This window comes from Carcharodon carcharias, chromosome 6 (genome assembly GCF_017639515.1).
Source record: "Carcharodon carcharias isolate sCarCar2 chromosome 6, sCarCar2.pri, whole genome shotgun sequence".
Taxonomy (NCBI): Eukaryota; Metazoa; Chordata; class Chondrichthyes; order Lamniformes; family Lamnidae; genus Carcharodon; species Carcharodon carcharias.
Genome location: NC_054472.1, coordinates 103,526,818 through 103,541,077, shown reverse-complemented (window position 1 = coordinate 103,541,077; position 14,260 = coordinate 103,526,818). Strand labels below are relative to the sequence as shown.

The 14,260-nt window shown below is 42.3% G+C and overlaps 1 protein-coding gene across 4 annotated transcripts in view; it reads right to left on the bottom strand.

The window, feature by feature from the left end:
- Positions 1-14,260, bottom strand: part of atp6v1h (ATPase H+ transporting V1 subunit H) — a 157,463-nt gene that overhangs the window by 98,178 nt on the left and 45,025 nt on the right. For 3 of the 4 annotated variants that reach the window (XM_041190165.1, XM_041190168.1, XM_041190164.1), the window contains exon 7: positions 5,970-6,017. The exons of the other annotated variant lie outside the window; for it this stretch is intronic. In XM_041190165.1, the coding sequence (XP_041046099.1) occupies positions 5,970-6,017 (48 nt within the window). The remainder of the gene's footprint in view (positions 1-5,969; positions 6,018-14,260) is intronic. 4 annotated transcript variants of the gene reach the window in all.

The window sequence follows — 14,260 nt, the reverse complement described above, 5'->3', positions numbered from 1 at the left end:
AGTAGACACTCCTGGCCAGGATCTGCATTATCGCCATCTGAGCCAACACGTAGGGTACAACTGCAAGTACTTACTCATGAATGGACAACTCCAATTTCCATGGGCCTCTCCACATATCCCACAGTGGTTTGGAGAGCTGAAAAGCCCAATGTCACCACCCCACAAACATTCTAGTTGGACTCCTCTCTCCTCTCTACTACTGTGGACCGTGTATCTGGCAGGCCCCAAGGATTACATACCTCTGTCCTGATAGTAGAGTCTAAAAATGACAGCACCATCCTGAAGTTCCCTCATCAGCTGGCCCTTTCACCATTCTCTGCTTTTGCTCATTTGATTCATTTAAACCCCCCAGTGCAGTTCCATCTACTTGCTTAGATGGACCAACTAAAGTGTTCATGTTTGCACTGGTGCCTACTACACTTGTGTTCTGAGAAAAGCCCCAAGGGCCTCAGATCTTGAAAGTCTTTGTCTTTTCCCCATCACTGGCTCTTGATCTTAAATTTGATGTCACTGGAGAACAGAAGAAAAAAATATTTAGGTAACGGCACTTTGAGAATGCTAATTTGCAAATTAAACACTTCAGAGTTGTCAATGCACCGAAGATCCAACTGAAAGTGTTGTGGCAGGTGCAGAATGAAACATTAATGTTGTTACCCTTCTCTGCTGGACTGCCAATCTTGCCATCACTGTGGGAGTTTGCATATTTCAAGAGCCTCTTCTTCCACTGCTGAAATTTCTATAATCTGTCAAGGTCCCCCATGGTCCTTGCCCTCTCCTAGGCATTTGCTCTCTTCTCCAGCAAGGCATACCTACAAATGGCTCTGAGGAATGTTCATACCCTTTGGAATGGAGTGCAATCAGTGAAGGTGAGAACCAGGCAAATGCACAAGAACAATGAATGGCATGCTTTTGTAAATTGCACTAATGATGGCACTTAAAGAATCGAGAAAAAGTGTTGAGAGATGAGTTACAATGTAGAAGATGTGAGGATTACAGCCACTGGCATGAGTGCACGTATGGTGGCATATTGGTAATTTCACTGGACTAGTAATCCAGAGGTCCAAGAAAATGCTCTGGGGGCATGGGGTCAAATCCCACCATGGCAGCTGGAGGAATCTGAATTCAGTTAATAAAAGTCTGGAATTAAAAGCTAGGCTCAGTGATGGAGGCCATGAAACCATCACTGATTGTCACAAAAACCCAACTGGTTCACTAATAGCTTCCTTTAGGAAAGGAAATCTGCCATCCTGGTCTGGCGTACATGACAGCAGACTCACATCAATGTGGTCGACTCTCAACTCCTTCTGAAATGGCCCAGCAAGTCACTAATTTCAAGGGCAATTAAGGATCGCAATAAATGCTGACATTGCTAGTGACACCCACGTCCCATGAAAGACTAAAAAAAGTGGAACCTCACCAAGCCAAAAGAGAGAGAGCGAGCGATTGAACACGATGAGAGTTATGAGTAACTAAGGAATAAGGTGAATAGACAAAGTAAGAGAGTATACAGCGCAGGATATGGGAAAATACAGCCTTCTGCTCACCTTTCCTGAGCAATATCCGTTGCTCACCTCTGCTACCACTTCCAACAAGGCCTTCTGGTGGTGGCAGCAGGTTTCTTTTCACCATTTGTTGAAAACAACACATCCCCTTGCTCCACACTGCCCTCAGCAGTACATTAATAGAAGCAGCTGAAAATCTGATCATAGCCTTGTCTGCTTTCATAGTCATCGACAAATTTCTCTTCAATCTCTGTCAGAGTGTGCAGGCATCCTCTTCAGTTTTTCTGAGAACTGGGCCTTTAATTGGTCGAACACACAGGAGACATGAAACCCAGAAGCAAAATGATGAGGCACCCCCACTGAAATTGGACATTCCTGGGCCATTTTTATGGCCATTGCCCCCAGTCTAGTTCGTTCCCGGATCCCTGTGAATATCAGGAGACTAAAGTTATGGAAGAGACCAAAGGCAGATTCAAAAAGGTAGATCTCAAGGAGACTTTTTGAAGAGGTCAGAGAGATAATAAAGATGGAGGGATTTAGCAATCTAGTTCCAGAGTTTCCACCCCACAGTTCTGCAGCCAATTGTTGGTGCAGGAAGTGACAGTGAGGGGCGTCAGGGTTGGGTGAATGCAAAACAGATAAGAGTTGAAGGAATCAGCTTTGGCAGAAGCACTCCCACACAGTTAAAAAGGTCATGATTACAAGCTCCACTCTAGAGACAATTTAGGCTGGCACTCAGTGCAATTTGAAAAGAGCGTCGCACTGATGGGTGGTATCATCCTTTGGACGTGACATCAAATCTTGTCTACTTTCTCAGTTGGGACAGAAAAAATATCCTTTTGCTCTATTTCAAGAGTAGCAGTGCAGCTATTTTGGTAGCTTAGCCAACATTCATCTCTTGAGCCAACACCAATAATAGCTTCTGTTTATATAACACCTTTAACAAAGCAAAACATCCCAAGGTGCTACACAGGGACATAATCAGTCAAAAGAAAGCAGATACCAAGCCAAAGACAATGACACTAAGACAGGTGAACAAAGTTAGGTCAAAGAAGTTGATTTTAAGGCATGCGTTAAAGGAGGAGAGAAGATAAGCAGAGAGTTTGACAGAGGGAATTCAGAACTTGCGTCTAGATGGCCAAAAGCAGCAACAAATGTTGGGCTGAAGAATCCAGGGATACACAAGAGGACAGAATTGGAGGTATAGAGAGTTTGAGGGCTGAAAGGCTGCAGGATGTTAGAAATAGGGAGGGATTTGAACACATGGATAAAAATGTTAAAGTCAAGACGTTTGGGTATTGGGATCCTAGGTAGTCTAGCGACCACAGGACTATTGGGTGAACCGGACTTAGTTCGAGTTAGAATGCGGGCAGCAGAATTTGGATTAGCTCGTGTATATGGAGGACGGAAGGAGCTAGGTTAACCACAGGCCATTGGAATAGTCGTGTCAAAGTAATAAAATACATGGTTGGTGGTTTCACATAGGCAATGGAGCAGACAGGCAAAATAACGGAAGTGAAATTAGGTGGTCTTAGTGAGGACAGGATATGGACAGGAAGCTCAAGTCAAGGTTAAATAGGACACCATAGTTGCAAACAATCTGATTCAGCCTTAGACTGTAATCAGAGTAGAAGATGGAACTGCTGTCTAGGGAATGGAGATTCTGGCAATCGCTGGAGAGAATGCCTTTGATCTTTCCAATGTTTAACTGCAAGAGTTTTCTGCTTATTTAGTAGTGGTTCTCAAACAGGGTCTGTGGACCTCTGGGGTCCATAGACACCAAGTTCACTAAATAATCTATCTGGCTTGCAAGAGAGAAAAACACCAAAGGAGGGAACATGGGGAAGAAAGGAAAAAGGCAAGCCATCCACTTTGTATAAATTATTAGTTGATGTCAGTGCACACAACTAGCTGGCAAGATATACACCCTTGAAATTCCTGAATACTTGTCCTTCTCAGGGATGATGGGTGCTTTCATTGCCATGGTTTTCAGCACTGGATCTTTAAGTTACTTTTGATAGCAGTGTGGAGGTAAAGTGGGAGGTTAGCAGCTGCTACGATACTAAGGTACATTCAATTTGGTCTTATGCAGTGCTTTTATGTGGCCTGAGTATTTTCAGCATTTTGTTTACAATATCTTGTTGTTTTAATTCTTCTAATTGTGGAAAAACTGTCACTTTGACTTAACTCTCCCACCATGCAAATTCCATGAATTAAATAACACTGAAATTGTACTGGAATCGCACAGATCTATAAAATAATACCAAGGATATCACATTCAAATGACTACTCTGTCATAGAATTAGAGGGACATGTTTTGAAGTTATTTAAAAACAATTAAAATATTAACTCAGCCTGTAAAATATCTAAACATGAGGAGATTTCTGAGATCAATGACTGTTTGCATGACCTGCAAACTGATTGCCTATGGTAGAAAGACCTAATCTTTAACCACTTTAAAAGCAGTTCAGTTGGCATGTACTAGAATGTTACTGGAGTTATCCTAATGCTTTAACTCTGGTTTGTCTGGTCTGCCTCATCACTGCCTGCAACAGTATTCAGATTATAGAAACAAAGGGCTGAACTTTGCCGTCAGCGAGTAGGGGGCGGGGCTCGCTCACCGACACGCAAAATGATGCAGGATGACATCGGGAGGAAGCCCCGGCGTCATCCTGCCCCATTTAAATCTTCAGGAAGGCGGGTCCACAGCAAAATCAGCTGCGAGTCTGCCGATCTCTCAATGGTCAATTGAGGCCATTGACAGGATCATTAAAACATTAAAGAACCTGCCCGCCCAACCTTAAGGTTGGCAGGCAGGCCAGGAGCCCCGGCGGGGAATGGAAAAAAACAGGAAACCTCATCCACCGGCGGGATGAGGTTTCATGTAGGGATTTAAAAAGTTTATTAAAGTTTTAGTGAAATTTATGAACATGCCCCATGTCCCCAAGGGGACATGTTAAGGATTTTTTTTTTCTATTTTTAATGTTTTCACAACTGTCAGCGATCTCCCTGAGGCAGCACTTAGCCTCAGGGAGATGTGTGCTCTTTCGTGCGCAAGCGTGAAAGAGCGCACTCATGCATTTGGGGAAATCCGCCCCCCACCCCCCCGCGCCCACCCACTCAGGGAGCGCATAGTGCTTCCCGCTGGGCATCACGCTGGGCGGGCCTCAATTGGCCCATCCACGTAAAATGGCAGCGGAGCCCACTTCTCCAGCAGGGATCGGCTCCCCACCCACCAGAGATTGCATCCACCCAGTAAGCAGAAAATTCTGCCCAAAAAATTCTGGAAAAACTCAGGTCTGGGAATTCTGTTTCTGTCTCCACAGATGCTAACGTTTCGAGTCCATATAGCTCTTCATAGCTAAAGAGAAGTAGAAATGTGCTGGATTTTGCACTGTTTAAGAGTGGGTGAAGCAAGTAGAGCAAGATAATAGGGCAAGGAAACGTAGGAGCTAAGGAGAGATTGACAAAGATGTCACAGTCACAAGACAAAGGGAGTGTTAACAGTAGTGGTAAAGACTAAAGGAGGTGCTGATAGTGACAAAGGTTAAGAGAAGAATGTGTTAATAGAAGAACAAGGGTCAGTGCTCTGTAAAAGCACAACAAGAAATCAATGACAGATGGCCTGGGGGGAGGGGGGTAGGATTTAAAAATTAATAAATAAATGTTAAGATTTTAAAAAACAATTGGATTAAAAAGGGGGTAAAGACGGAGGGGAGTGCTCGTGGTCTCAAGCTGCTAAACTAAATGTTAAGCCCAGAAAGCTGTAAAGTGCCTAATCAGAAGTTGAGGTGCTGTTTCTCCAGTTTGCTTTCATCTTGGTGTTCAGACAGTTTAGGTTGGGGGTCTGTCATAGACTAATGAAGGCCCTTCAAAAAAAAGTTTGAGAACCACTGACTGAGCACTAGATATCAGACAAGCAGCGTGACAAGAGGTAGAGGAGGAACTGCGAAAGATGATCTAATTAATCTTATTAGGTGACCAAATATAGGTGGTTTTAATAATAACCACAAAGCAGCAGCATTATATATTGCAAAATTTCATTAGTCCACAGGGTGTATTTATTGAATTTTTAAAAATTGATGAATTTGATAGATATTTTTCTTAATAAGTAACAGTAGAAAAAGTTGGACTTTACCCTTCATTTCGATGCTTTAGATAAAACGGAAACAAATTCCAATAACAGTCACTGATTTTGCTGGGAGTTCCATTTCAGGACAAAATGGCACCAGGTCATGGCAAGAACAGTTTGGTATAATACTCTCCCTCACTTCCCCCTTCCACCATCTAAAAACCCTTAATGATTCAACAAAACATACATTTATATAGCATTAACTATTTCCCCTCCTTAGGTCTCCCACAAATACTTCAATTTATGATTTACAGCATTATACCAAGATGTCAGGAAAGTTGCACAAATTATGCTACTTTCCATATGCTATTCCCAACTTTTTCTCTTCAACTTACCTCACTTGGTGAAACTATTCCTGCTTCAGACCCCACAGCACGCAACTTCTAACAAAAAATAAAAATGACATGTTTTGTATAAATCACATTCAAATAGAAAATACATCAATGCTTTAATTAGCAAGATGACAAATCCTAATTTGTAAAACCAATGAACATGCACTGCATTAGTTTGGCATTACTACTTAATTGAAAGTGTTATTTTATCTGGAGCACAGATAATCAGATGCCACTTTAATTATATGGCAGTTATAAAATTTCTGCACAAATGCACCAGTTAATGAAAGAAATTCACTTACAAAGGGCACGCAAGAACATGGAAATTTATCCTGTCTCTATGTACAACATATATACTTATGCCAAGATAAAAGCAAAATACTGCAGATGTTGGGAATCTGAAACAAAAACTGCTGGAAAAACTGAGCAGGTCTGACAACATCTGTAGAGAGAAAGACAGAGTTAACGTTTTGAGTCTGTAAGATTCTTCTTCAGAACTCTGAAGAAGAGTCATATGGACTCGAAACGTTAACTCTGTCTTTCTCTCCACAGATGCTGTTAAGACCTGCTCAGTTTTTCCAGCAGTTTTTGTTTTTGTTTCATATACACCTATGCTCCCTTTTTTTTAAAATAGGAAATACGTCCACAAAAGTCAAATCTATAATTTGTCCTTCCTTGAAAAGCATGTCACCATAAAATTCATAAGTGATCTGACAACACAAATCAGACAAATCTTTAAAATGTAAAACAAAAATTAAGACTCAGTAAAAAAAAAAATACTGGATTTCCAAGACTGAAAACAGATCCAGAGACCCAAGATTATCTAGTCATTGTTAGAGTGCTGTTTATGAGGGCCTGCTATGCACAAACTGGCTGCTGTATTTTCTACATTACAACAGAGGCTAAACTTGATAAAGAAATTAATTGCCTGCAAAGTTCTTCAGAACATCCTATGATCATGAAAGGTGCAATTTAACGCAAGCCTTATACAAACAGTGTTCCACCAGATCCAGGACTGGCTTACAATTACATATTTTGAGATGAAATTAGAGAACATTTTTCTGCAGATATTTGTTAAACACAATTGGACGCTAAATTAAGCTTGTGTAGCACCTTTTTTTCCACTGACTAAGCAACCTAAACTCAGAAACTTGCAATAGAAGGGTACAATATGGCATCTTGGTAAAGCAGTTTAGTTTGTGCACATGCAAATGTTGGCTGCGTGCAGAGAAGGCAGATTGTGATACAGGTCAGTGTGAAACGTAGCTTTGACATCAATGCTGTCATGTTTCAAACTTACATCCAGGCCACTTTAGCTTAACATTACACAGCTAAAAATCAGGTTAAATGGAGTGAAGGAATCCTCATCAGCATATTTTTTTAAAATTGTGAACTACTTACAGTCTAGTTGCCTGATTGCTTCGTGAGGCTCCTCATGCTGTTGTATATTTTATTTTGGAGCTTTGCTATACCTCACTAAATTTTACTGTTTGCTTGTGCTGAAACAAGTTGCTTCCAGAGACAGGTGGCCTAGTAGGCCGCCTTCTGAGAATCAAACATTACTGGAGGAATGAAGAGAGATCACAGAGCAGAACAAGCTGTTAGAAAGGAGAGGAGGAAAGCACTGGTAGAAGGGCAGGAGCCCACTTCTACAAGGGTCCTTAAGGGAGCAATTCACTTACTGCAACTTCAGCAAGGTCCAAAGCTTAAGGCATCTTTACTTTACAGAACATCACGAGTGAAAACTACCAACTGCTGCAGCTACAAATGAAACCTCAAAATAGGGTAAAGATAGATTGCCCATAGCTCTTAACTTTATGCATCTGGCCCCTTTCAGGCTGCTGCTGGAAATATAAGTAACATTTTATTGTTTGCATTGCACTTCTGCACAAGGGATATCACTGAGCCTCAGTATACACAGTTTGCTCATTTCCTCTTCCTGGATGTCAACAGGCAGAATGAGCACAATGATTTGCAGATTCAGGGTGCAGGGTGCATGGACGTTTCTTGCATAGGCCACTTTCATGAACCAACAGGAATTTTACTGCCTTAATGTGGAGCTGGTGTGTGACCACAAGCAGCACTCAAGCACCCGAATGTCCAGTATTATGGCAGCTGTTACGACCAGGATTTGGGGGGGGGGGGGGGGGGGGGGGGAAGAGCACAGTTGGTCAAGTCCCACTACTCCAGAGGTCTTACCATTAGTTTCAAAGTTTAATTTATTCACCAACGTGGCTAATTGTTTACCTTCACTACTGGTACCAAGAAAAAAGAGATTTCAACCAGGCTTCTTTCAGTAAACAACAAACTTTGTTTTTATAAAAAACAAGCTTATCAACATAGAATAGGAAATTACACTAATTACCCTGTCTGTCTGTCTCACAAAAAAAAATAGAAATGGAGGAGTTTGGCCAAAGATTACAAGTTAATGATTCAAAAGGATAAATGGTGTAGTTCTTGAAATGGCACCTCGGCTATGTGGTTGATCTTTCAGCAACAATCTGTGAAACAGTGACTCTGGCACTGATTTTCAGGCAGACTCATGGAATACTCTATGCCAGCATGTAGAGCAGCTCAAGAGCAGCTTATATTCATTTTCAGCTGTGGACTGCAAAAGGCTGTTCTCTCTCCCTTCTCAAGCAGTTGGTCATTTTCTTCTCAAAGCAAAACCAAAACCTACTTTTAAAACAGTCTTCCAGGCATGTTTCTTTCCCCAAGAGCTGTAAAACCCGTGTGACTCCATTTGTGCAAAGTTCACCTGGATCAACAGGCTGGCAGTTTTTTCAACTGCTTAATTACCCTTTCTAAAATAATGCTTTTCCCACAAATATCAGTCCTGCATTAACCATTTAAGGGACAGTGTCCTTTATAACAAATTCTTCCAGAATGTCTTAAGTCCTTGCAGATGAACCTTTTTCTGTGATAAAAATGTTCATGACACTGTAGACAAAATTCCTTCATTCTTCACAGTCCTCCGTAACACCTGTTTTGAGACACCAGGGCAAGTCAAAGGCTGGCCACTGACTGATAAGGGCTATCCACTCAACGATGCTCATTATTCCAGCCTGCAGCATATGCACACACAGCAGGCACACAATGAGAACCATGCTGGCTAAAGAACACTGCAGAACAAACCACCTTTAAGCAATGTTTGCACCATCTGGACTGCCATGGAGGAGCTCTACAATGCTCAACTGAGCAGGTATCAACAGAGATAAAAACAAAAAAACTGCGGATGCTGGAAATCCAAAACAAAAACAGAATTACCTGGAAAAACTCAGCAGGTCTGGCAGCATCGGCGGAGAAGAAAAGGGTCATGAGGACTCGAAACGTCAACTCTTTTCTTCTCCACCAATGCTGCCAGACCTGCTGAGTTTTTCCAGGTAATTCTGTTTTTGTTGAGTAGGTATCAAGGTTGGTAACATAATGCTGATATTGCACAATCATTATAGAGGAACTGCCCTTGCCACCATCTAACAAATAGGAGGGAAGGCACACATGCTGGCAGGAAAGTAGGGGGGTGTAGAGGTGGGCATAGCGCAGGATAAAGTGGCGGAAGAGAAAATGGGAAGCTATATGGGCAATAACCCCTTTCTGCCTTAACTCTACATGATCAAATAATTTGTGGCGTCTTTCTTCTAACACTGACCACTATATCTCTCTCTTTTGGACAAAACTCACACGAGTGAAAGGCAATGGCAAACCAGCACTGGTGAAAACTGCCAAGAAAATGGCTCAGGATTTTTATTTATTATTCTGTCACAGGATGAGGGCAGCACTGGCTAGACAAGCATTTTTATTGCCCACCTAATTGCCCTAGAGAAGGTAGTGGTGAGCCTCTTTTTTGAACCGCTACAGTCCATGTGGCGTAGGAACACACACGCAGCTGTTGCGGAAGGAGTTCAAGGGTTTTAACCCAGCAACAATGAATGAACAGCAATATATTTCCAAGTCATTATGGTGTGTACCTTGGAGAGGTACTTGCAGGTGGTGCTGTTCCCATGCATCTGCTGCCATTATCCTTCTAGGTGGTAGAGGTCGCAGATTTGGAAGGTGCTGTCAAAGGAGCCTTGGTGCAGTTTTCGCTGCAGTTTTTTTTTATTCATTCACAAGATGTGGGCTTCGCTGGCTGGGCCAGCATTTATTGCCCATCCCTAATTGCCCTTGAGAAGGTGTGGTGAGCTGCCTTCTTGAACCGCTGGGATCTAGGTGGTGTAGGTACACCCACAGTACTGTTAGGAATGGAGTTCCAGGATTTTGACCCAGCAACAGTGAAGGAACAGCAATATATTTCTAAGTCAGGATGGTGAGTGACTTGGAGGGGAACTTCCAGGGAGTCGTGTTCCCATCTATCTGCTGCCCTTGTTCTTCTAGATGGTAATGGTCATGGGTTTAGGAGATGCTTAGGAGCCTTGGCGAATTCCTGCCGTGCATCTTGTAGATGGTACATACTGCTGCTACTGCACATCGGTGGTGGAGGGAGTGAATGTTTGTGAATGTGGTGCTAATCAAGCGGGCTGCTTTGTCCTGGACGGTGTCAAGCTTCTTGAATGTTGTGGGAGCTGCACTTACCCAAGCAAGTGGGGAGTATTCCATCACACTCCTGACTTGTGCCTTGTGGGCAGGCTTTGGGAAGTCAGGCAGTGAGTTACTCTCTGCAGGATTCCTAACCTCTGACCCAATCTTATAGCCACAGTGCTTATATGATTGGTCTAGTTCAGTTTCTGATCAATGGCAACCCCCAGGATGTAGATAATTGTGGATTCAGCTATGGTAATGCCATTGGATGTCAAGGGCCGATGGTTAGATTCTCTCTTATTGGAGATGGTTATTGCCTGGCATGTGTGGCACAAATATTATGTGTCACCTGTCAGCCCAAGGCAGAATATTGTCCAGTTCTTGTTGCATATGGGCATGGACTGCTTCAGTATCTGAGTCTCCACAATGTTCACCATTCATGATAGCATCAGCGAACATCCCTACTTCTGACTTTATGATGGAAGAAAGTCATTGATGAAGCAGCTGAAGATGGTTGGGCCTAGGACACTAGGATGAAGCATCAGTAGACAATGAGCCAAGGTCCAACTTTTGGGCAGAGCACACATGAATGAATGCACACTTGAATGCAATAATCAACAAATCACCTTCGTGTGCAATCCCTTAATATCTAACGTTAAGGTGTATTTATCTATTCTAGTGCTACAAGGTGCTGCCACAGTAGTTGTAGCATGGCTGGCTGAAGGCTGCTGATCTTCAATTGAGGAGACTTCAGCTGGCTTTGGAAGGCAATCTTGAGCAGCTGGAATAGAGGACCTGGCTTTAGAAGGCATAATTTTGGCCTGGACTAGCTGGCTGATATGCTACAGAGAGGGCAATGACAGAGTGGCAGGAGATGGGACAGGAAAGCTGTCATTCTAAGACAGCACTGGTGCTCTGTGCTCATTAAGATTATGTCTCAGCAATCCTACTGATCTACTGGTGGATAGTGATACTTAAAGCCACGGTGACAGCAGGCTGAACTTCCATCACAACACTCAGACATTTTGTGGAAGCTGTTTGTGCTGCAATGGTTCTTGAGATATCAGCTGTCAGACCTTGCATCATGGTGGGTTCCACAGATCTGTTGATGGTGATCACCTACTCCATATTGAAAGGATGGGCTACAAACTCTACAAAGCCCTGTGACAAGTTGGTGCTGGATTCCTCCATGTTTCACATGAGTGCCCTGAAAACCAAATGTTTGTGCACATGTTTATGTGCACCCATCAGCGTTCGTCGACAGCTTGGCCCAAAGTCCTCATCAGACTCCTCTGTAGCAGGCAACCTGGTCCTCCAGTAGCTATCCTGTTCCCTCACCCTGGTTCCTGTCAGTGTGCCTAGTGTCGCACCATACACAGGTCACTTCTTGATTCTAACCTCTAAAACACATGCAGTGTCAGTCTCTGAGCTAGTGGCTGCAAATGCAAGATCAAGTGGTGGTGTTTCTTCAGCTACTGTCACCTTTTGTTCCTCCTGATTGGGAAGGTTCCAGTTCTTGGTTATCTAAAATGCAAAAACGGACAACGGCTTGGTTGTTACGAGGGAAGAGAGGAAATTAACAAGTGCATACTTTCAGCACTGCAGCTTGGGTGTCAGAAGAAACTGTGGGATGAAGAAGAAGTGGGAAGAGAGGAGGGGGGTTAGGTATGTAGGTACCCTCATCATTATCCCACTAATCCCATCAGTGGTAATGGCATCAGTGATGCTTCATCTCAATGGCTAGAACTCCCTCCTCTACAGAGATTAAAAGATGCACGTACACTTGGTCACCTCCTGTTCTTTGCAGTTACCTCCTGTTATGAGGTTTTCCTGCAAGAAAGAGGGAAATGTGTCATTGAATGTTCTATGGGTGATATGGCTGTCATGATTGAATAGCTGTCAATGTATGCAAACTGCAAGTTGTTGCTATGAGGCCAAGTGCGCGATTGGTGAGGCAAAAAAATGAATAGAAGGGTTGTGTAGTGGTAGATAGAAATTGTTGGTAGATGGGTGTTGGGTGTTTAGTGCATCAAGCACTGGATGAGGTTAGAAATGCAACTAATAGAATATGCCACTTGAAGATGAACTAGCTCACCTTGACAACTCACATGAGCACTGCATCCATGTCCTCAAAGTAGAACTGCTGGCATTGACCTATGTCACCACTTATTCCCACTGCTACCCAAGTTTTTGTCTGGAGGGCCTCCTGTTGATACAGGATATTCTTTTTCTCTCCCACCAAGACCTTCAATACGTTGTCAGCAAACTTGTGTTCACTTTTCCGCATGTTCAGCCATTCCTCAATTTATCCCAGTCCAGTTGACTTCAAAAATAATCCCACCACTTCTGCAGCCAGAAAGCAGCTTTGCTTCAAAAGGCACAGGTTGCTTTTAAGTACCACTATAAGCTCGAGATATCAAGCCCCCTGTTGATGCATCCAGAAAATGAACAGTGTGGACATGGAGCAATCATTTCACAACAGCTGACACCACGTTAGCATTGCAATACACAGGCATGGATTAATTTAACCAAGATTTGTTAACGGAAGTTGCGTTTGACAAACCTAAACATATTCTATTCAACCTTGTCAAAAGCAGAAAGGGAATAAGGTAGGTACTGAGAATGTGTATTTTCAAAAGGAGTCTGGAATGAAACATCAGAAAAATTCAGTCGCACGAGTTAAGAGGGAATTGAGCAGATCCGACAAAGTTAATTGATGCAAGGAAACAAAGGGTAAATAATATGTTGGTTGATCTGAGAAAAGTTGCAAGTTCTTGTATGCAACACTGGATGGACAATCTTAATTCCCCATTCCAACAAATTAGCAAGGATGACTAACTACTTCAAAGATTTAGACTAGCAAAGTGGGAAGAAAAGTTAGCGCAGTAGCAGATGGCTACCGACCTAGTTTAATGTGAATGAGTAATGGAACTTATTTTGATAACAAAGAAATGGAGTGGGAGTTTAAATAATGAGAGTTTGGAGAAAAAAATAATTTTAAGAGGCATATGATGAAGGGGAAACACTGTTATAACTGGTATAGAATGGTAGCAGAAAGTATATTTAAGATGATTAACATTAACATAAAAAACGTGAGCAGATGGGTTGTTTACAGGCACATAAGGAAGAAAGGGATTGTTAGAAGATTCAGGACCATTTCAAGACAGTACTTAAGAATAAAGAGGTATGGATGTTTGATCAAATATTTTATCTTAATTGTTCCCAAGAAAAGGTAAAATTGAAATTTTGGGAGTGCGCAAGACAGGGAGAAGTCATTACTGGAGATCAATATTCCATCAAGTACTTAACAAATTTAACAGGACAAAAAGTATCCATCCAAGAAGGCTGCAGGATCTAAAAGCAGCAGCAGAAAGATTAATCAATTTCCCAAAACATCTTTGGAAGAGGAATTGCATAAAGGATGAGAGAGCAGTAAATGGGGCACCCTGCTCAAGAAAAGGGAAAAGGGATTAGCCAGAAAATTGCAGGTCAACTATCTTACTTGGATTGTAGGTAAACTTTTGGAGTCCACAATTTAGATTGATCAGGAATGGTCAGCATGGATTTATGGTTGGTACCATAAATAATCACATTTACTTTTTGAGGAAATCAATGTATATTAACACGAAACAGCGGATGTTGTATATATGGAGCTTTGAAACTGTATTCACCATTCTAATATAGGAAGTACAGCAGCCAATTTGAACACAGCAAGTTCTCAGAAACATCAAAGTTGATAATGCCCAAATAATCAGTTTTAGTGATGTTATAGGATA